The 22032-nt window shown below is 47.2% G+C and overlaps 1 protein-coding gene across 2 annotated transcripts in view; it reads right to left on the reverse strand.

Annotated features, from left to right (window-relative positions):
* MRPL39 (mitochondrial ribosomal protein L39) overlaps window positions 1-21470 on the reverse strand; it is a 101841-nt gene extending 80371 nt beyond the window's left edge. The window contains exons 1-2 of one of the 2 annotated variants that reach the window (XM_073584508.1): window positions 21355-21470; window positions 20446-20652 (exon numbers count right to left, since the gene is read on the reverse strand). In XM_073584508.1, coding sequence (XP_073440609.1) covers window positions 20446-20652; window positions 21355-21376 — 229 coding nt within the window. In that variant the 5' untranslated portion in view covers window positions 21377-21470. Of the gene's footprint in view, window positions 1-20445; window positions 20653-21277 lie in introns of both variants that reach the window. The other variant, XM_073584507.1, reaches the window with a different exon arrangement.
* Window positions 21471-22032: the final 562 nt, after the last annotated feature.

Raw genomic sequence — 22032 nt, forward strand, 5'->3', positions numbered from 1 at the left:
ACGCTGGGGACACTCACAGAATGACTACAGACTTATCGATTTGGACCGGACAACCCCCTTAACTGTCAAAGATTTCAGAAGAATCAGACGTGAAGCGACCAGTAAGCAGTTACCATCCAGTGCTGCCATATTCCAGAGCTGCAACCTCCCTGGAGGCCAGAAGTACAAGGTGTTCAGTGCTAAGGTATAGGACAGAGGCGAGGAGGCAGAATCCGACCACCACTGAGCAAGACACAAAAGTCGAGAATGGGCCAAAAAATATCCGAACACAGATTTTTCAAAGGTTTTATGGACTGATGAGATGAGAGCGACTCTTGATGGAGCAGATGGATGGGCCGTGGCTGGATCAGTTATGGGAACAGTGCTCCGCTTCCGCTCAGACAACAGCAATGTGAGGTGGCTACTGCTACGGGCTGGAAGTATTACAGAAGAGCTAGTTGGAAAATTTTAGGTCGAAGATGGACTCATAAATCAACTCCCAAACCTACTGCCAGTTTTTAGAAGACAATTTCTTCAATGGTCCTGGAAAGAGTCTGCATCTTCCAAGAAAACCATGATTTTATCCAGGACAATGCTCCATTGCTGCATCGACATCTCCACTGCTCGGCTGCCAATAAAGGGATAAAAGAATGTCACGGCTCATCCCTCACATGACCTAAACCCTACTGAGGACTTGTGGGCTCTTACATGGGAGATATGGCAAAGGAATATAGTCACCTCTCTGATCAATGTCTGGGGGGCTGTGTAACACTATTGCCCCCCGCATGGTTCCCTTTCCCCTCTTAAAGGGGCAGCACACATAGTAAAATGCTCCAAAACAATAGCTGGAAGGCATTTAATAAGATGGCTCCAGGCCAATAGCTGGGATGCACATTGTAAATAAGGCACATTCTCCTATAGGGATGTGCCAAGCAACGCAGTAAATTACTAGGTAGTGTGGTAGTCTACTAATGAGTTTTGAGGTCCCCTGGCCCAGGTGCAGCCCTTTGCCTGAACCCAAAGGACCCGGTCCTGGTGCGGCCCAGACCTGGCCCCTCCTAGGTAAGTCTGGCACAGTAAGTTCACGAAAACACGTGTGACGCCTGCGTGCGAAATAGGTTGTAGTTGGTGCTGCCCAAAAAGATGATCGTCAATAGAATAAGAAATTGACAAACTCCATGGATGGAGCTTATAACTGATACTGAAAAGTTGGGCGGCCATATTACTGATTTCTTGTTGTTTTTTTTAAACAAATTCTGCACATTTTGAGCGGTTTGGTTCTTAATATTCACACTGTAATACATGAAAAATAAGCAATGGAGGTGGAAAAATTTACATTTATCATTTAGTTGCACACAAACATATTCTCCTAAGAAAGTCAAAACCTCAATTTACTTTCTTAAAATATTCAGATTTCAGGGTCATTAACCATGACTACACAGACACGGCTGAGCTAGTCCTACACATCGGCTATCGTCTACATCAGCCACTGAGTTCTGTTTATTTTTCAGTCAAGATGGGGTGCAGAGTGTACATTAATGAGAAAAAAATGAACTTTTTTGAATTTACCAAATGGCTGCAATGAAAATTTAAAAGGGGTCTGAATACTTTCTGTACCAAGTGTATAGTAGGAAAAGGCAAAACACCAACTGCAAGGTAAGTAAGAAAGGACTATAATATTAGCTGCCAGAGGGGGAAGGACACAGATTCGGTTCAGCACCTTACCCCAACTGAGCAGATTAGCAGCACTAATGGGAAGCATGTGGACATAAAATTCAATGATTGGGATAATATAAACTTTTATATTTTAATGCTGTAAATTACAAGCAGGACTCTGACATGGAAATTATTTCTCAGATAACGTAAGGTGATTTCTGCAAATTCTATAAAAATAAAAAAATATTAATCAATAAAAAAAAATTAAAAAAAGATATAGAAATTCGTCAGTGTCCAACAGTGAAGAAAGGAGCTACAGACAAATTCCTACCTGTCTAAAAATCTCCATGAGCGTCAAAAGCCGTGCACAAAACGGATTGCTGGCATTTTGGAGACAATAGTGTCACTGGCACGTTTATGACACTGGATTACAAATTCCACTGGTGACCGCTGGGCTCCTGTCGGTAGCAGGGCACAGAAGGTGCTTTTGTCTGGCTCTGAAATCCTGACAATTTCCGGGGCTGTCATGAGATAGTTTAGTGCTCGGCGCTGACTGATGGCGCTCCGGCCGTCTCCTGTCAGTGTTCTATAGACATCAGCCGGCCTCGTGCTATTTGTGCCGGAGGCCTTTAATGGAAAGTCGGTTTGTGAACACCGCTGAGCCGCACTGGCGAAAAGACGTAAATCTCCTCAATCAGTGACGGGCAAGAAAGTCAAGGCAGGCCGATGCACGAGAGGCTAAATCTACGAATGGAACCACAAACCCACACAGTTTTCTGCAGGACATTAAGGCCTATGATCACATCTCGGTATATTATACCATGCGGTCAGCACCGATGGATATATACTAGAGTTGGTGCGATTCCATACACCGGCTACGTCAGTTACCTGTGGCCGCTGGATGGGCGTCCTAAAAGCCCGTTACTACCTCCCGGTATGTGTCACCGCTCTCCGACTGTCGTGACTATATATTGTCATCATGCCGCTAATCAGAAGAGGAGTCGTGGATGTCAGGAGGTAGGAGGCGGCTCTTATGGCGCCCGTCCAGCCGCCACGGATTACTGACGCAGCTGCTGGACTCAGTCCTGCAAATTGATTTGCATAAACTCTAATGTAAGGAAATATTTAACGCCTCTCAGATCAACGTCATGTCAATGGCGGTGCCGGCGTCGTGTCAACGGCGGTCAGACAGGTATTGGCTAGTCTCATGCTATCCTACTAATGAGAAAAGGACACATGAGCGATATCTGCCGGCCTTCCCAAAATCTGGCAGGTGGCTATCCACGGATATCCAAATCCTGATAACCACTTTTATCACTACGGTCTAATCTGCATCGGATTAGTGGGGGCAGATTCCTGGCAACCCCCCCCCCCCGCACACCAGTCGATGGAAGGGACTGTGACACTCCGAAAAGCGCGGTGTCCCCTTCGTTGTTAAAAAGGCTGGACACCATTCAGTAGCGGCAACATCAAATTTAATTGGACTCATAAAATGATTTTAACATCAGGTTTGAAAAAAAAAAAAAAAAAGTCTTAGTTACTCACCGGTTAACGGTATTTTTCGGAGTCCATGACAGCACCACCTGAGAGAGGGATCCGCCCTTCTTAGGAACAGGAAAACCTACAGATACAAAAAGGGCGGCACCTCTCCCACGCATCAGTTGGATTACAGAGCATAAAAGAGGACCTCCAAGGTTAATGCATGATTATATGTACAACAATATTAATACTTAAAATTTTTATCACCCGTGGATATGTACAAAGGGAAGACGTGCACACCCAAATTGAGTAAGGGAAGGGAATCTATGGGTGCTGTCATGGACTCCGAAAAATACCGTTAACCGGTGAGTAACTAAGACTTTATTCGGTCGTCCATGACAGCACCACCTGAGAGAATTACAGAGAGTAATCACTACTTTAGGGGGGGGACTACAGCCTGCAGAACCCTGATACCGAAGGAGAGGTCTGCAGAAGCACCCAAGTCTAGCCTATAATGACTATAAAAAGTGCTCGGAGAGGACCAAGTGGCCGCCTTACAAATCTGGTCGATGGAGACTTCCGATCTCTCGGCCCACGAGGTCGCCACGGCTCTGGTGGAATGCGCCTTCAATTTCTCCGGAGCTACTCTACCTTTTGAGGTATAAGCTAACGAGATTGCTTCTCTAATCCATCTGGCTAGTGTACTTTTGGACACCCTAAGACCTTTCCTAGGGCCTTGGTAGGAGACAAAGAGGGCATTGTCCTTCTTCCAGGGATCGGTAGCCGCTAGATACTCCAAGAGGCATCTCCTAACATCTAAAGTGTGTAGCTTCTCCTCTTTCTCATTAGTTGGTTTAGGGAGGAAGGATGGAAGGACTATTTCCTGCGACCTATGAAAGCTGGAGGCTACTTTTGGTAAATACGCTGGGTCAGGTCTAAGTATTACCCTATCCTCTTTTACCTGAAGAAAAGGTGGGCGCCTAGATAATGCCTGAATGTCGCTTACCCTACGGGCTGACGTTATGGCTATCAGGAAAGCTATCTTGAGGGACAGGCTCCTAATAGAGGCTGACGAGATGGGTTGAAATGGCACTTCTGTCATAGCTGTGAGGACTAGGTTCAAATCCCATGGCATGAGTCTATTCTTTACTATTGGTCTGGATCTACTCGCTGCTTTGATAAACCTATTGACCCAGTAATTAGCCGCGATGTTGCAGCTAAAGAGGGCCCCTAAGGCGGATACCTGTACTTTAAGGGTACTGGTGGAGAGACCCAGGTCCAGCCCTTTTTGTAAAAATTCCAAGATCTGGCCTATAGGGACGGAATCATCAGTATTTATATTTGAGCTTTGGAGGAATCTTTTCCAAATTCTGACGTAAATCTTAGTTGTCACCACTTTCCTACTTTTTAGTAGAGTGTCAATTAGGTCTGGGGAGAAGCCTTTACTTTTTAGCAGTGACCGCTCAAACTCCACGCCGTGAGATGTAGGCCAGCCACCTGAGGGTGGAAGACCGGGCCTTGGGACAGAAGGTCTGGGATGTCCGGGAGAACCCAAGGATCGTCTACCGACATGATCCTGAGGTTCGAGAACCATGCTCTTCTGGGCCAGAACGGGGCGATGACTATGACCCTTGCCCTGTCCTTCCTGATCTTCCTCAACACCAGAGGAAGTAGAGCTAGGGGAGGAAAGGCGAAGGCTAGCCTGAATTCCCATTTTATCAGTAGCGCATCTACTGCCAGAGGAGTCTCCCTGGGATTTAGGGAGCAAAACGGTCTCGTTTTCGAGTTCTCCTTGGTGGCGAATAGATCCACCTCTGGTTGACCCCATCTCTGCACGATCTGAACGAAAATGGAGGTGTTTAAGGCCCACTCTCCTTGTTTTAACAGATTGCGGCTTAGGAAATCTGCCGCGACGTTCTCTTTTCCTCTTATGTGAAGAGCCGTGAGAGATAAAAAATGCCGCTCTGCTAGCTGGAACAACTGTCCTGCCACATTCATCAGAGTTTTGGATCGAGTTCCGCCTTGGTGGTTGATATAGGCCACGGCCACTCGATTGTCCGAGAGAACTCGTACGTGATGGCCCTGTAGATACATAAGGAGCTCTTTAGCTGCGTGTACTACCGCTGTCAATTCTTTCAAATTAGAAGACATTTGTATCTGATCCCGTTCCCATAGGCCCTGGACCAGAATTTCCTCCATATGCGCCCCCCAACCGGAAGGACTTGCATCCGTGGTGACCACGTAGGTAATGTTATACTCCCAAGGGACCCCTCTAGACAAGTTATTTCTTTCTAGCCACCACTCCAGGGACTCTATTGTATTTCTGGATAAGGACAGTCGACCTTCTAAGTTACCCCCAAGAATCCTCTGATACCATAAAACTTCGCCCTGTAGAGTTCTCGTATGAACTTGGGCCCACTGGACCGCGGGAATGCAGGATGAGAGGGAACCCAACAGGGACATGGCTTTCCTGAGGGACATGGAGGGGTTGTTGGAAGCGTTCAGGACCCGGCCATGCAGGTGCAGCAGCTTCTCTGGGGGCAGACGGCATTCCTGCTTTTTAGAATCTAGGGTTGGGCCTAAAAATTGTTGAATTTTTAATGGCTGCAAACAGGATTTTTTGATATTAAGTAGCCATCCCAACCGCTCTAGAGCCGCCGTTGTTTTCTGTAATTGTTCTAAACACTGCTCGGCTGAACTGCCTATTATAAGGAGGTCATCTAGATAGGGAACGACTAGAATGTTTAGCTCGCGCAGATGGGCCATCACCTCTGCCATCACTTTGGTGAATACTCGGGGCGCAACTGCCACCCCGAAGGGTAAGGCCGCGTACTGGAAGTGCTGGATTGACCCCTCCAACTGAACCGCCAGTCTAAGGAAAGGTTGGTGTGCTAGACATATGGGTATATGGTAGTAAGCGTCTTTCAGATCTAGGACCACCATGAAGCAGTTTTGAAACAGCATCTTTATTGCGGTGTTAATTGTTTCCATTTTAAACGGACGTACGACCTGGAATTTATTGAGGGCTTTGAGGTTAAATATAGCCCTAAATGAGTCGTCCGGTTTACGGACCAAGAACAGGGGGGAATAGAAGCCTTTCCCCCTCTCTTCCTCTGGAACTCTCGTCAGGACTTTTTTGTCCAGTAGCTCGAGGACCTCGGTCTCCAGGGCAGCTTGTTCTAGCGGGGAAGATTTGAGCGGAGTTACCCTGAACCGACCTTGGGGAACGCAGGAGAACTCTAGGTGCAGTCCTGTAGCTATCACCCCCAGTATCCAGCTGCCATTTGAGATTCTGGCCCAGGCCGGGTAGAAGGCAGATAATCTTCCTCCTACCGGAGCCACTAGTCATTGGGGCGGCTTCTTATTATCCCGTGATGGACCTTCTTGGCACCCACCTCCTCCGAACATGAAGCCCGTACCTCTGGTTTTCTTGTTGTCCCATCTGTTCTGATCTCTGGCCTGCCTCCTGCGGGAATACCCTTTCCTAGAAAAGGGACGTCTCCAGGATGTATTCGGCAGACTCGGAAATTTCTATTTCTCATCCCCGGCTTTCTCTAACAGTTCGTCTAGGACGAGGCCGAACAAGTATTCACCCTCACAGGGGACAGAACAGAGACGGGACCTGGCTTGGATATCTCCCGGCCAGCATTTTAACCAGAGGGCTCTTCGGGCCGAATTAGACAAACTTGCAGACCTGGCTGCCATTCTTACTGAGTCTGCCGAGGCATCTGCCAGAAAGGCAGCAGCATTCTGGATAATTGGAAGAGACTTACGGATGGAAGCTCGCGAGGTTCCATTCTTTAGCTGGGAGTCCAATTGATCCAGCCAAACCATCATGGATCTGGCTGCGCACGTGGCTGCTATTGCTGGCCTTAGGGCGCCTGCTGACCATATCGTCGAAGGGTATAGATGACTTTTTGGAGGCCTTAGCTACCGCTGCATCCAGCTTGGGGGCCTTATCCCATCGACTTACTATTGGGTCCTCAAAGGGGTATCTTCGCTTGAAAGCAGGCGGCATAGAACCCCTTTTTTCCGTTTTTTTCCACTCCCTGTCTATCAGGCTCTGGACTCTTTCGTTTAATGGAAAAGTCCTTTGCTTTCTGGGGTCTAGACCCCCGAACATAATGTCCTGAGCAGACAGTTCTGTCTTTTTTTCTTCTACCCCCATGGTTGACCTTATGGTTTTAATTAATTTATCCATTTGGTCCAAGGGAAAACAGAACCGGCTGGAATCCTCTTCGGAAGAAGAGGAGGCCGAGGACTCTGAGGAGATATCTTCCCTCCTAGGGCCGACTGAAGATTCTGAGCCTGAAACACTAGCCCGTCTTCTTTTAGAAGAATCTTCTTTTGATAGGACTTTTATTTCAGTCCTGATTAATTGCCTCAGGTCTGTAGCGAAGCTTGGAGCTTCTTCCGCTACCTGCATAAATAGGGAAGAGTGTAAGAGTCTGATACTCCACTCACGTTCTACCCCTCACCTCCGTCCCTACCGTCTGTCTCACGCAAGACTGACACAATCTCTTAGGGTGGCCATCTGGTAAGGGGCAACTACAGAGGGCACATTCCTTGTGCTTCTGCTTCCCTGTGGCCTTCTTCCCCTGAGAATCAAACACATAAGGGGACACTGCATTAGGGTACATTCTCGCAGATCTCTTACCCTTGCAGATGAGGACAGGTACCGGATCATGGGGGGCTGCAGGAGGATCCTTTGGCCTAGAGGAACTACTGTGGCTCTGTCCACTCGAACGTCCCTCCTTCCGCCTCTTAGGCTGGTCACTGGGGTGCTTTGCCACGGGCTGCACCTCTTGTGGGTCCATGGGGGCTTCTGTTGTGTCCATCGCTGGGCCTCCAGAAGCACCTCAGCAGCAATGCCTTCTGTCTTAAGAAGGCTTCCCCTCCGGATCAGCAGGAACTCCGTCCGGTGTTCGGGCCCCCCATTGGACCGCTCCTCGCGATCCTCCCCCTCCCCTTCAGGCCTGCCCGGCCCCCTCAGGTGGCGGGCGCGCATCGGCGCGTGTCCACAACAACCGGAAGTCGACCGGCATCCGACTTCCGGTTTCGCCGCTAGGCCCCGCCCCCTCCGCCGCGTCACTTCCGCCGCACGACAGAGGCCACGGGAACGCGCGGCAAGGGGCTAGCACCCCCGGGGGAAGGAGACACAGGGGGACACCGCTTACCTCACCGGCCCCATGGAGAAGGCGCCCACCGGACCCTGTCTCCGCCTGCTCTTACCACTGCCGTGGAAATCCTACCCGGACCCACCGTGGCGCATCCAGGGCCCCCAGCGAGACCGAGGTAGGAGAACCCCCCGCTACCTGAGTCGGTCCGCTGGCCTGGGAATTCGGTTATCCATGACGGACGATCTGTAGGGAGTTCTGTCCTTGTTAGGAACAGGAAACCAACTGATGCGTGGGAGAGGTGCCACCCTTTTTGTATCTGTAGGTTTTCCTGTTCCTAAGAAGGGCGGATCCCTCTCTCAGGTGGTGCTGTCATGGACGACCGAATAAATGATATCGCCATTCTGATGTGGCTTTCCAAAGTAAGTACACCAGTCTTATTGGGTCTAAAAGTTCTATTTAAAAGGGAACCTGTCAAATGATTCATGTTGCCCGAAGCACAGACACCATGAATGAGAGATACATTTGTAATGATGGGAGTCTTGTCTGTTCCACTTGTGTTTCAGGGAAAATATATTTTAAACTGGGACCGGGGAGACAGATAAAATAGTTAAGGGGGAGGGGTCTGACCAGCTTCTCCCTGATTAGCTGACAGGTCTCTCACTATACACACAAGGAGGGACATGTGCGTCGCGCAGAGCAGCATCTAATACTGGTTTCTGTACAAACAATTGGTATAATACACTGTGTTCCAAATTATTATGCAAATTGGATTTAAGTGTCCTAAAGATGTAATTTTTTGTTTTTCAAATAAACTCATAGATGGTATTGTGTATCAGGGCTCTTTGGATCACTGAAATCAATCTCAAACGCCTGTGATAATTAGTTTACAAGATGAGCTCAATTAAAGGTAAACTACTTAAGAATGATGTTCCACATTATTAAGCAAGGCACAGGTTTCAAGGAATTTAGGAAAGAAAAAGGACCTCTCTGCTGCTGAAAAGCATCAAATAGTGCAATGCCTTGGTCAAGAGATGGAAACATTAGATATTTCCCAAAAACTTAAATGTGATCATCGTACTGTTAAGAGATTTGTGGTTGATTCTGAGAACAGACATGTTTGTGCTGATAAAGGCAGAATGAGGAAGGTTTCTGCCAGGCAAGTTCATCGGATTAAGAGAGCGGCTACTAAAAAGCCATCACAAACCAGCAAACAGATATTTAAAGCTGCTGCTGCTGCTGCCTCAGGAGTCCCTCGAACCTCAAGGTGTAGGATCCTTCAAAGGCTTGCTGTGGTGCATAAATCTACTATTCGGCCACCCCTAAACAGTGCTCACAAGCAGATATGGTTGCAGTGGGCCCAGACATACATGAAGACTAATTTTCAAGCAGTCTTATTTACTGATGAGTGTCGAGCAACCCTGGATGGTCCAGATTGATGGAGTAGTGGATGGTTGGTGGATGGCCACTATGTCCCAACAAGGCTGCGACGTCAGCAAGGAGGTGGAGGAGTCATGTTTTGGGCCGGAATCATGGGGAAACAGCTGGTAGGACCCATTAAGGTTCCTGAAGGTGTGAAAATGACCTCTGCAAAGTATATAGAGTTTCTGACTGACAGCTGTCTTCCATGGTATAAAAAGCAGAAACGTGCCTTCAGGAGCAAAATCATCTTCATGCATGACAATGCACCATCTCATGCTGCAAAGAATACCTCTGAGTCATTGGCTGCTATAGGCATAAAAGGAGATAAACTCATGGTGTGGCCACCATCTTCCCCTGACCTCAACCCTATGGAGAACCTTTGGAGTATCATCAAGCAAAAGATCTATGAGGGTGGGAGGCAGCTCACATCAAGACAGCAGCTCTGGGAGGCTATTCTGACTTCATGCAAAGAAATCCAAGCAGAAACTCTCCAAAAAACTCACAAGTTCAATGGATGCAAGAATTGTGAAGGTGATATCAAAGAAGGGTTCCTATGTTAACATGCAACTTGGCCTGTTAAGAATGTTTTGAAGTTAAATATCCTTTTTGTTCTGTGAATGTGACCTCCTAATGCTGCAAATTCCACAAACGAGCATTTTCAGTTCTTTAAAACAGATCAAATGCTTAGAAATTCTACTGTGCCTAATAACTTGGAACAGTGCATTTTGAGTTTTTATTCATTTTGGAGATTATACTAGCATCATTGGGATGTTTCTTCAATAAAATTTGATGTATAATCTAACGGGTGATGACTTTTATTAGACTGACTGTCATTTGTACCAACTATTTAGGAAAATCAGAGAAAAATATAATTTGCTTAATAATTTGGAACACAGTGTATAGACCCCCTGCTGTGCCACCTGTCCTTCTAGAAAGCCTTGACAGGGTCATGATCAACACATGGTCAGGACAGCTAATGAAACTATAAAAATTTAAATAAAGTTAAATTTAACACAATACATTTAAAAACTAAGAAAATACACAATACCTCAATTTTTCCTATAGAGCGTGACTGGGCTGATTTCAGAGGTATTGGTCCCTCGTATAGATTTATGGCATACCCATAGGATACGCTGTAAGACGATATTAGATGCAGATGTCCCCAATACATCTATTCTGCATCCATCTCGTGACTGGGGCGCAGGAGCATACCGAGCAGTGGAGAGGGGCCAGAATTACCGTCCCTTTGTAGAGGCGTCCGGCCATCTCTCCAGTGACAGCGTATCGCTACCAGACCCCGATCTCAGTGACTGTTCAATTCCAATAGGCGGAACCCGCCAATATCTTATATAGAGGGCATAAACTGTGGATGTGCCATAAATGTACGTGAAGGGAAAACCCCTTTAAGCACCCTGCTCCATCCATTATTCTTTTTGGGAGTCCAGCAGCCGCATTTCTTCCCCTTTTCCGTTAGGCTGCATTCACATCCATTTCTGCATCATCCATTATGCCTTAAACTTTCCGGCAGATGGTTGCACTAAACTCTGAGTCAGAGTGCCATCCACTAAAAAAAAAAAAAAGAGGGGATAACACATGGATGAGGAAGACAGATGTGTGAATACAACCCACATGATGTACGTATTCAGTGGTGACTAGTGTGAAAGGTTGGTAGAAGGTGAGGCAGCACTTGTCACAGATGTAGAGACAAGGAGCCAGTACTATCTGTGCCTAAATAATGGACATAGAAAGGCAGGATGGGACAGCAGTACTATTTATACAGGAATCATTTAACCCTCCCCAAGAACCATAACTTTTTCATTGTTTTTCATGCACATAACCACACGAGTTTTGGGGGACGAGTTGTACTTTTGAATGACGTTGTCTTAAATGGAGTTATGAGTGATACAAATCAAAGGTTGGGGCATTGGATCACTGCCTGCACCCCCAGCTGTGAACAGGTAACTGAAGCAGGTTATTTGATGGAGAGCTGACATGGAGGGTGGATACCGAGTAATTAACAAGTAGTTGTTGGAAAGGTTGCCCGACTATAAAGAACAGTACAGCTCCACATCAGAAGCCTCTGATAACAACGAAATCTCAGAGTTTGATACAATCCACGGATAGAGCCATGATCAGGGTACATATTGGCATCTGTGAGTAAAAATCGCAGAAGTTTGGGTAGCTGGCAACCCAGAGGAGCGCAGTATATCCTCGATGTATGGATACATTATATTTGAGTGCTATATACACAGTGCTTGAAGGAGGTCTGATGTCGTCAGATGATGGCCATATTCTCTCTCTAGGAGGTTCCTGGGGAAAAATAAGACCGGCAGCGCAAATATGGCCTAAGCTTGGACTAAAATGGAATCTAATCATCCGTCCTCCTCTGACCTCAGCTAAGAAAGCAGCGAGGGGTCTGATAGACCCTTCTATAACATCTCATCTACCGAACATCCGGCTCAGACCCCATGGGAAGCACGGAGTATTGCAGATCTGTCCATCTTTCCTGCGGCGTTCTACTTCACCAGAAGCGCTCACTGATCCAATTTGTAAAGAGTATCTCTTATTTTATACTGTTTTTTCTCTTTTTTACTATTTCATCTTTTGTTACCTTTTTTGATGCATTGTACTAAGTTTTGTATATTAAATATAAAATGTAATAAATTTGACCCTTGCTGCTCTAAATGCTCCCACAAACTAAGCAGAGGGCGATAATAGCCGGATTATGTTATCCTGTGTATGCCAGAGAGCAAGAAGAGAAACTATCATGTGCTCGGGAAAGCTGGGTGGCCGATGAGGGAAGAAAATGGAGTCCCCATATACAGTAACATCCACGGCACTTGTACCCATTCAATGTGTGGTAAAATGACCTGGCATTGATACTTACTTTGCATTTTAAAGGATTAAAAAAAAAAAAAATTGTAACCTCCTTGAGGACTTGAACCAGTGATCATTTGATCGCTTGTACCAGAGTCTGCAGTATAAAGTGGGGCTCAGGATCTCCAGAGGGTGGGATTCAGGAGATTATTATGCCCTGTTCAGTATGGCCTTCCTTTACCAACTATGTGCCAGGCTGTACTTAGCCAGTCATATTAGCATGCAGTCTTGCGTTCAAATATACAACTTTAGGGACATTTCCATATATTTGGGGGTCTACAAACTGTTTTTCAGTGGCACAGTCCTGTTATAACTAGAATATATTGTCTGAACCTCTTTGCTGCTACCTTTTCTCCACTGACCTAGCCTGATTGATAGCTCCTCAGTGCACTGCCTTCCTGCTGCTGCTGAGATCTCACACTGCGAAGTACAATCTGCAGACTTCAGCCAGACTGGGAGGCCGGAGCCCCGAATGCCCGCCAGGATGGGAGGGAGGACAATGAATACACTTGAATTTATCATCTGCACTCATAAAATGCTCATTTTCACATCAGGATCATACAGCCATAGTGACACGTATTTGCAAAGTAGGTACACCGGCTTCATAAAGTCCAAAACATCTCTGTAATAATGTATGCAGTCTGTATGATGCAGTCTGGTTATAGATCCCCTTTACTTCGACAGAACGTGGTGTATCTGTGCGCACAGGCTCTGGTTATACTGAATCGTGGAACGTGTGCGCCCTCCGGTGGCCAGCCTGGGTATGATTTATGTTTAGTGCCTATTTGTGGAGATTATATAATTCTGTCTGGGGAGAAAAAAGTTTATTAAAATTGGGAAAAAAATCTAAATTAAAAAAAAAAATGTAGATAAAATAGCTGCTATCTTCCCACCATTATTCACAGTGCTGAGATGCTGCCCATGAACACATGAAAGCTGCAGCTAGAGGAGACCTCGGTGGTCTCATACATGAGGCACCAACGCTGCGGCCTGCGTTTGGCAGCAGCTGACATATGCACCTGTTCTGCACGTCATCAGCACAGGACTTCGCAGAGGAGATTTTATTTTTTGTCTTTCATTTTGGCACAGTCCCAATTTTAGTCCTATTTATATATATCCCAGGAAAAGGATTATTTCCAGCAGTGAAAGTTATCATTAATCCAAATAGGTGAAAACCTTCTGACCTTGGGGGGGGGGGGGTCAACAGCATTGACCCCCACCGATCCAGCCAACAGGGCTCTGAAACGTCCAGTTGGCGATGACCACAACATTCATTGTCTATGGGACTGTAGGAGATAGTGGAGCGCTGTGCTTAACTATCTCCAGCAAAGCCATGGGGAATATAAGGAGCAGCATGTTTCTGATCAATGGGGGTCTGTCTATCCCTTGACCCTGAGAGCGAAGCTCTGAAATGCCCGATTGGAACATTCTCTATGGGACTGCTGGAGATGGCGGAGTGCATCGGCTCAAAGTTGGAGAAACTGTGGGCAAAAAGGAGACATATTCCACATATTTTGGAGCTGCCCAATAGCACACTCCTTTTGGGCTCAGATTTTCTCTATTCTAAGCAAACTTGCCGGCTCTGCTATGACTGTGAGTCCATAATCTGCACTTCTTTCCTTAGACATAGCAGAATGGGAACCTTCTTTAAAACCATTATTTTTGCACATTTGCATGGTAGCAAAAAACTCCACTGCGTACCACTGGAAGGGACCTACACTTCCTAACTCTAATGACATTATACAATTAGTTTCTCGTCATCGTTCCCATGAGCTAAAGTTTGCTTTGTCTAACAATCAGTTCAAATCATTTTTTAGTAAATGGCAAAAATGGGACCAAGTGTTCCATCTCCCATCACTTAAACCCTCCATGTTAGAAGTCAGTCCTATCTACCTACTGGATTTATTTCTCTCCTAAGACACATTAGTGTTATATTGCAATATCTTTATTTCTGCACCGTTACACAATCTAAACTACATATTGCTATACAGAGCCGCTATTTTGTATTACCTTGTAATATTGTTTCTCTCCTTATGCGGTTTCGCTGTGTCTGATACTTACCTACGACCCGCTCCCCCGCTGGTTATCGCTGATCGCGCGAGAACGTCCTGGATCGTTTCTCGTCGTCAGCTTCCTGTGGAGAGACGAGCGACGAGCGTGGAGCCCGGCGGGAGGACGCAGGATCGCCTGGTGTGACAGGTAAGTAGCGACCCCCGTCCCCAGCGATGTCGCTGGTGAGATCTGCCTGTGTGGCAGCTCACTAGCGACCACTTAGCGATGTACCAGCGATCCTGACCGCGTCATATCGCTGGTCGGGATCGCTGGTACATCGCTAAATGTGACAGTACCTTTAGTTAATACCCTTGTATTATGTTTCAGATTATAATGCTGACTTTGTTTACGACTCAAGGTTTGCATCCCTTGTCAGCTGATACATGTTCCCTAATTCCCCATTATCTCTTCCCCCTCCCCCTTCTGTTTAATGTTTAAACAATAAAATCTTTGGAAAAGGAGGAGATGGCTCAGCGCAGAGCTCGATCTGCTGTGGTGCTAATAAAAATATGGATATCTTATAGCCTACGTATTGTAATATATTGCTTATATGGTTTGATATAGTGTGGTCACTGGACAAAGGGTGGAAAGTATTGCAAATATGAAATATGGTTGTTTGAATCCAAACACTATATATTGCAATATACTACGGTGTAATATTGTTAATGAATATTTATGCTGCTTGAACAAGGAAGCCTTGTGTTCAATAATAGTATGATGCTCGGAGACAAGGGAGACCAAAATGTTTGGAAGGTCTCATGTAGCAATGGTCATGCATGACATCAATAATCGAGGACCGATTGTGATACAAATGAGACAAGTATGCGTGTGTGCCTGGGTTACGATAGGTATCCAGTTTTCAGAATAGGTGATTATGGAAGTCATGCTGCCTATATTCTACCATCTTAGAGCGTCATGCTATGATCATGAAGAGTTAACTTTGTGACAAGCAAAATATGTTGAACTTTGAACAGTGACAGACAATCAGTGACAGACAATCTTGATTGTTAGAAGACATGCCAGTGGTAAACAGATCTTGGGTTGTAATCAGTAGCAGACAACCTTCAAGCATTGTGCTATTGTTAAGAGACATACCAAAGGCAAATAAATCTTGGGTTGGTGCAAACAAACTTTAAAGTTGTAGTAGTCTATAACAAACAGACCTTGAAGTCTTGTGCTGTTATCAAGACAACAAACAACTGTGCAATGGCAAGATACTGATGATTCAGCAGATGTAATAGGGGAGGATGTGGGAGTTGTGTATAAAAAGGTGGACCCTGTGTCAATGAGGTAGGGACATTTCCAGAAGGTATCGTGGGTGCACGGTTTCTGTGATGACAAGACCAGAGTATTTCCTTCTCGCTGACACTGTGGTCCCTCCAGTGGAGAAGTGGTGTTACAATACTTGGTAATGTATAGTATTGATGCTTATTTCTCTATGTACTATAATTCATATTAATTGTATGATTCACATGAAATGAATTAACACAAAACAGGGTAATATTATATCTGCCATTTCATAATTTAGCATTATCCTGATGTAATCTTAATAAATCGTGTCACATCCAAGTGGTGCCTTCTTTAAAGCCGTATCTGAACCTTATTGCTAAACAGTTGGCAATACACCTGCTCCATCAGTCCCATAGACAATGAATGAAGTAGTGATGCGGCCATCGCTGTATTCCAACTGGCGGTCCGGTCCGATGGGCGGTGTTTTGGGTCCTTTCCTCTACACCTCTTTGGCCTCTGTCCGCAATATTTGTGGGAATTTCCGTAGTTGTCCTCCACATTACGCAAGTGAGCATTGCAATCTTGACTTGCGCACGCGCAGTATGCTTTGCCCAACTGTGGGCAAAGCGGAAAAGCATTAGTGCGCATGCACGAGTCAAGATTGCAATTCTCACGCGCGTAATATGGGAGGACAACTATGGAAATTCCCACAAATATTGCGGATAGAGGCCAAAGAGGTATGGAGGAAAGTACCCAAAACATCGCCCATTGGACCAGACTGAAATCATTTACATAGACCGCCAAAATGAGGTGGCAGATTTCCTTTAATAAGGACTACAGCCCTATACGTCCGTCCATACGAATGTGTCCGGTAAAGGTGGGTGGGCTTCGGAATGACAAGAGAGCAACAAATGTAGGAACTTTTGTCAAAATTGGATTCCCCTTTAAATATTGGAGAGATCGGATGTTCCCATTCTATCAGGACTGTGTGTCCCTGTCTACACAGGGCAGTCAGTGTGGGACTTTGTAGGAACACACTGTACTGACGAGGAGGTTCGACATTTAGGATGATGCGTGTCAACCGCTTCTGCCAAAATCTCGGGAAGCATAAAAAAAAAAATGAAATCTAGGAATATCTGTATAGAGGTCTCTAGTCAACCCACAAATGGAGTATTGGGCACCAGTGGAAAGAAACCACAGCAATTAAAAGGGTCTTTCCAACTCAGTGTGATGCTATATGGCTACGACGTGCCATCCATTTTTTATCAGTGGGAGTCTGACTACTGGGACTCCCGAATCCAGAGAATGAAGAATCTCCGCTCTGCAGCGCAGGAAAAAGTTTGAATGGGACGGACAGAAGGATCCGCAATAATCAGAAAGTCGCGACGTGTCAGCAAGTGCATGGTCCGAGATACATTATAAATTTTGGGGTTACTCAGTTTGTAAAAAAAAAAAGGAGTTGAAGGGGCAACCTGATAACGGAGCACAGATATATGAGGGGACAGTGCAGAGAGATTTAAGTGATCTTTTACACCTAACAGAAAAACGGACCAGCACATCCGAGCTAATGTGTACAGGCGCTAGCGTAGACAAGAATTCTGAGAGAAAGTACAGCTGCACTCTGAAATACGAAGAATAAGATATTTAGAGAATAGGAACTGCATTACTGCCATAGAAGATAGGCAAACGCTACGTTATGTACATAAGGATTACTGGAAAAATGGAACCGCAAAATTGCTGTAGGAAAATTACGGTTATAAGAGGATACATGATAGGCTTCACATATTGGGCCATCTTTTACACCAAGGCCTGTGACAGGGACAAGGGGGCACACTCTACGTCTAGAGGAGAGAAGGTTTAGTCATAATCACAGTGGTGAGCGGCCGGACTGGGGCGCTGCACATGATGTGATGGTCGACACTTTTCTTGAGAAATATATTACAGGTTATGGGCTCTAGGTGAAGGGATGATGATCCAGATCACTACCGACAGGCGGTCCTTTCTCACCACCAACACTACCCGGATCACTACCGACAGGCGGTCCTTTCTCACCACCAACACTACCCGGATCACTACCGACAGGCGGTCCTTTCTCACCACCAACACTACCCGGATCACTACCGACAGGCGGTCCTTTCTCACCACCAACACTACCCGGATCACTACCGACAGGCGGTCCTTTCTCACCACCAACACTACCCGGATCACTACCGACAGGCGGTCCTTTCTCACCACCAACACTACCCAGATCACTACCGACAGGCGGTCCTCTCTCACCACCAACACTACCCGGATCACTACCGACAGGCGGTCCTCTCTCATCACCACACCAACACTACCCGGATCACTACCGACAGGCGGTCCTCTCTCATCACCACACCAACACTACCCGGATCACTACCGACAGGTGGTCCTTTCTCACCACCAACACTACCCGGATCACTACCGACAGCCGGTCCCTTCTCACCACCAACACTACCCAGATCACTACAGACAGGTGCTGCCCCTGTGGTGGTTTGAAGCCTACCATAAGGGCAGTACCACCTGAAGGGGTTGTCTGGTGGATACTTGTTATCATCTATGTACAGAATAGGTGATAACTGAATGATGGGTGGTGGTCCGATCATTGGAACCCGCACTGATCGAGAGAACGGTGTACTTTTATCCAAGACAGAAAGGAAAAGTAGCGCACACGCCCGACCGCTGCTGTTTATTCCCCGACGATCAGTAAGTTACCACTTACCCTGTGGGTAGCTGATAAATTGTTTACACCAGACAACCCTTTAAAAAGGAGCCTGTCATGTCCCCAAACAATTACCCTGCAGATATTGGTTTAACCTCCATGTTAATTGCGTTTTAAAGCTGCTCAACTCCCACACTGAAAGACCGGCTACCGAAAAGAAGTGAACTTCCTCCAGCTTTCAGTCATAGAGTCGTACCAGCGTGGCTTCAGTCACCGCTCTGTACATAGAGAGCGACAGCTATAACCCTACCCCTGCACTGACAGCCGGCTCTGTACTGATGCACCACTGTGCCGGCTATCAGTCAATTTGTCAGGGTGTGATTACAGCCGCCGCTCACTGTATAGAGAACGGTGACTGAAGACACACCGGCACGTCAATAACAAAGCCAGAGGATGCAGAAGGAATGAAGATCATCACCTCATGGTAGCCAAGCTTTCATTGTGGCGGCCGCATGATCTTAGAACACTATTAACCTACAGATTAACCCTATATCTGCAAGTTATAATTTGGGAACATGACTGGTTCACTTTAAGGCTATGTGCACACGGTGCGGATTCGCAACGGACTTGCAGCAGAACTGCATGTGATGTACAGTAGCATTATAGGCTATGTAAAACAAAATCCGCAGTGCACATGCTGTGTTTTTTCCACGCAGATTTGGTGCGGAATGAAAAATGCAGCATGTCAGTTCTTTTGTGCAGTTTTGCTGCAGTTTTCCACCTGCTCCATTCTAGAAATCCGCAAGTGGAAAACTGCACAAAACATGCAGTAAAACCGCACAAAAAATGCAATAAATCCGCAGGAAAAATGCAGGTCATTTGACCTGCGGATTTAGTAAATTATGTGCGGAAAATTCCAAAGCAAAATAAGCACCATGTGCACATAGCCTATATGTCGCTATTAGAGATTAATAACGGCATATAAGTGGTGAGATATTAATGACTGCTGCTGTGAGATGCTGGTCGGAGTGATATAACACAGCAAGTGCCATACATCCACACGACATGTGACCTACATTTACATAACAGCTGAGAAGTAGTTAAAGGGGTTGTCCAGGCTTGGGCCCAAGTCTTACTCTATGTGACCGCAGACTTGTAAATGCAGACTGTGCGCGCACTGAGGATCCTTCGGTGACGCAGCTGGGGGATTACAAGTATGTCATTCCGTAACTAACAGGCAATCCCTGCATGTGTTGTGGCTGTTCGACATCCACAAGACATGAAGTCGCGGAAAACAAAGAACTCAAGCACGCCAAACATACTCTATTAGCACATGAGCGTGCTCGGGTGACACCTTATTCGAGCGCGCCCACTCTTCACTGATGTGCCCCACTCCATGTTAAAGGCTCAACATAGTGTCCAGGTTATAGAAAAGTACAGGAATTTTCACCCCAGCACGGCACTCACCGCACGGGTTTACTCACGCACGGCACCCACCGCGAGGGGTCACTCACGCACGGCACCCACCGCGAGGGGTCACTCACGCACGGCACCCACCGCGAGGGGTCACTCACGCACGGCACCCACCGCGAGGGGTCACTCACGCACGGCACCCACCGCACGGGGTCACTCACGCACGGCACCCACCGCACGGGGTCACTCACGCACGGCACCCACCGCACGGGGTCACTCACGCACGGCACCCACCGCACGGGGTCACTCACACACGGCACCCACCGCACGGGGTCACTCACGCACGGCACCCACCGCACGGGGTCACTCACGCACGGCACCCACTGCAAGGGGTTACTCACGCACGGCACTACTCACGCATGGCACCCACCGCGAGGGGTTACTCACGCACGGCATCCACCGCACGGGGTCACTCACGCACGGCATCCACCGCACGGGGTCACTCACGCACGGCACCCACCGCACAGTTTTACTCACGCATGGCGCAGTTGAATGGCGTGGACAGGCCTTTGTTCATCACAAACACGGTGGCCGGATCTGTCCTCCCCACATGCTTCACCTCGATCTTCTCAGTGCGAGGATACAGAGATAACTGCCTCTCCTTCTCCTTGTCGTACAGCTCGATCCGTCGCTGGGAAATCTCCGCTGCGGAAAGTTTACTGGCTGTGGCCACAGAGTAGAATCCTAAAAAGTAGAAATGCAGACATGTGACACAGCAGATTATTCCCTAATTATTCCATAAGACCCCCCGACAAATCCCGAGGACAGAGCTCTGCGGAGCGTCCGCACCCCCACTACATTCACGGTCTATGGGAGCGCCGGAAACCTCTGGACTCTGCTCCCTCTGGCAGTATCATAAAGCATGGGGTAGAGGGGCGCTGGGTTTGGGGGCCCTGCTTTCTGGAGCGCTGGGGTTCCCGGGGTCGGACCCTTTCCTATGGTTACTGGATAACTTGCTATTTTAGGAATAACCCTTTAACATCTTCCCGGCTCCTTCTGGTGTGATCCCCTGGCGCGGACAAAGAGGACGGCAGCAGCTATAGTGGAAGGGGCTAGCGATCACTACCACGGGGTCAGGGTGGCCATGGCAGCCAGAAGCAGCAGATGACACACACTGGCAGCTCCTGAGGGAGCAAAAAATAGATAGAAATAAAAACAAACGTCATAAGAAAAATCCCTTTAAGGCGTTAAAGGGAACATAAATCATTGGAATAGCTGCACAACAACGCCTGCTGGCCGCAGCTCCAGCCTGGCTATAGGCAAGAAGCACAGCTCACTGCCTGCTGGGATCTGGAGTCCCTCCACTTACGTCTGCCCCGCAGAGTCCGCAGCGCACAGCTCCCCGCCATCCCCGCTCCGGCCTCCTGCAGTTACTGTGACATTCACCCACAATATCAGCCGCACACATGTGCTCCAGTCCGCACAGGAAAACCTTCCCTCCCGGAAACAGCGACGCAGCGTGTAAGGTTCCGGAATCTTCAATTCCGCCACCAGAGGGCGCCTCTTACCCGCAGTACAGCAGAGCGGTCACGTGTCACAGAGCGGCTCTGTCGTCACGTGTGCCTGGATTAACCCCTTCCGGCTGCTGACAAGATTCGTTTTTGCACTTTACTTATTTTATTTTTTTCTGCCCTTTTTCCAGGAGTCAGACTTTTTTTTTTTCCAGAGGTTTTTTTTTTGCAGGACGAGTTGTAATTTGTATTACCGTACTGCATTTATTCTGCTATACGATGTATTGGAGACTGGGGGAACTGTGGGGAAATGGTGAAAATAAGCCCGATGGTGCGATAGTGATGATCCAGGGGTGGGATCCTCCGGGGCCGCACAGTCACCGCCATGACGGACAGGCCGGGGGTCACAGGCGCCTCTCACAACATCAGAATATCAGCAAAAAGGTTATTTCAGTTCTTCAATACAAAAAGTGACTCTATTCTATAGAGGGATCCATTGCACGGGTTTATGTCTGGTAATGAAGATCCTGGCTTACAGCCACATAGAAAGAAATACAAGGCCACAAAGTGTGCCGCAAAACGCGCTAATATCGGGGGATAATAGAAGGCAGTG

This window comes from Dendrobates tinctorius, unplaced genomic scaffold, assembly GCF_039654945.1.
Source record: "Dendrobates tinctorius isolate UK_male_01 unplaced genomic scaffold, ASM3965494v1 ptg000084l, whole genome shotgun sequence".
Classification (NCBI taxonomy): domain Eukaryota; kingdom Metazoa; phylum Chordata; class Amphibia; order Anura; family Dendrobatidae; genus Dendrobates; species Dendrobates tinctorius.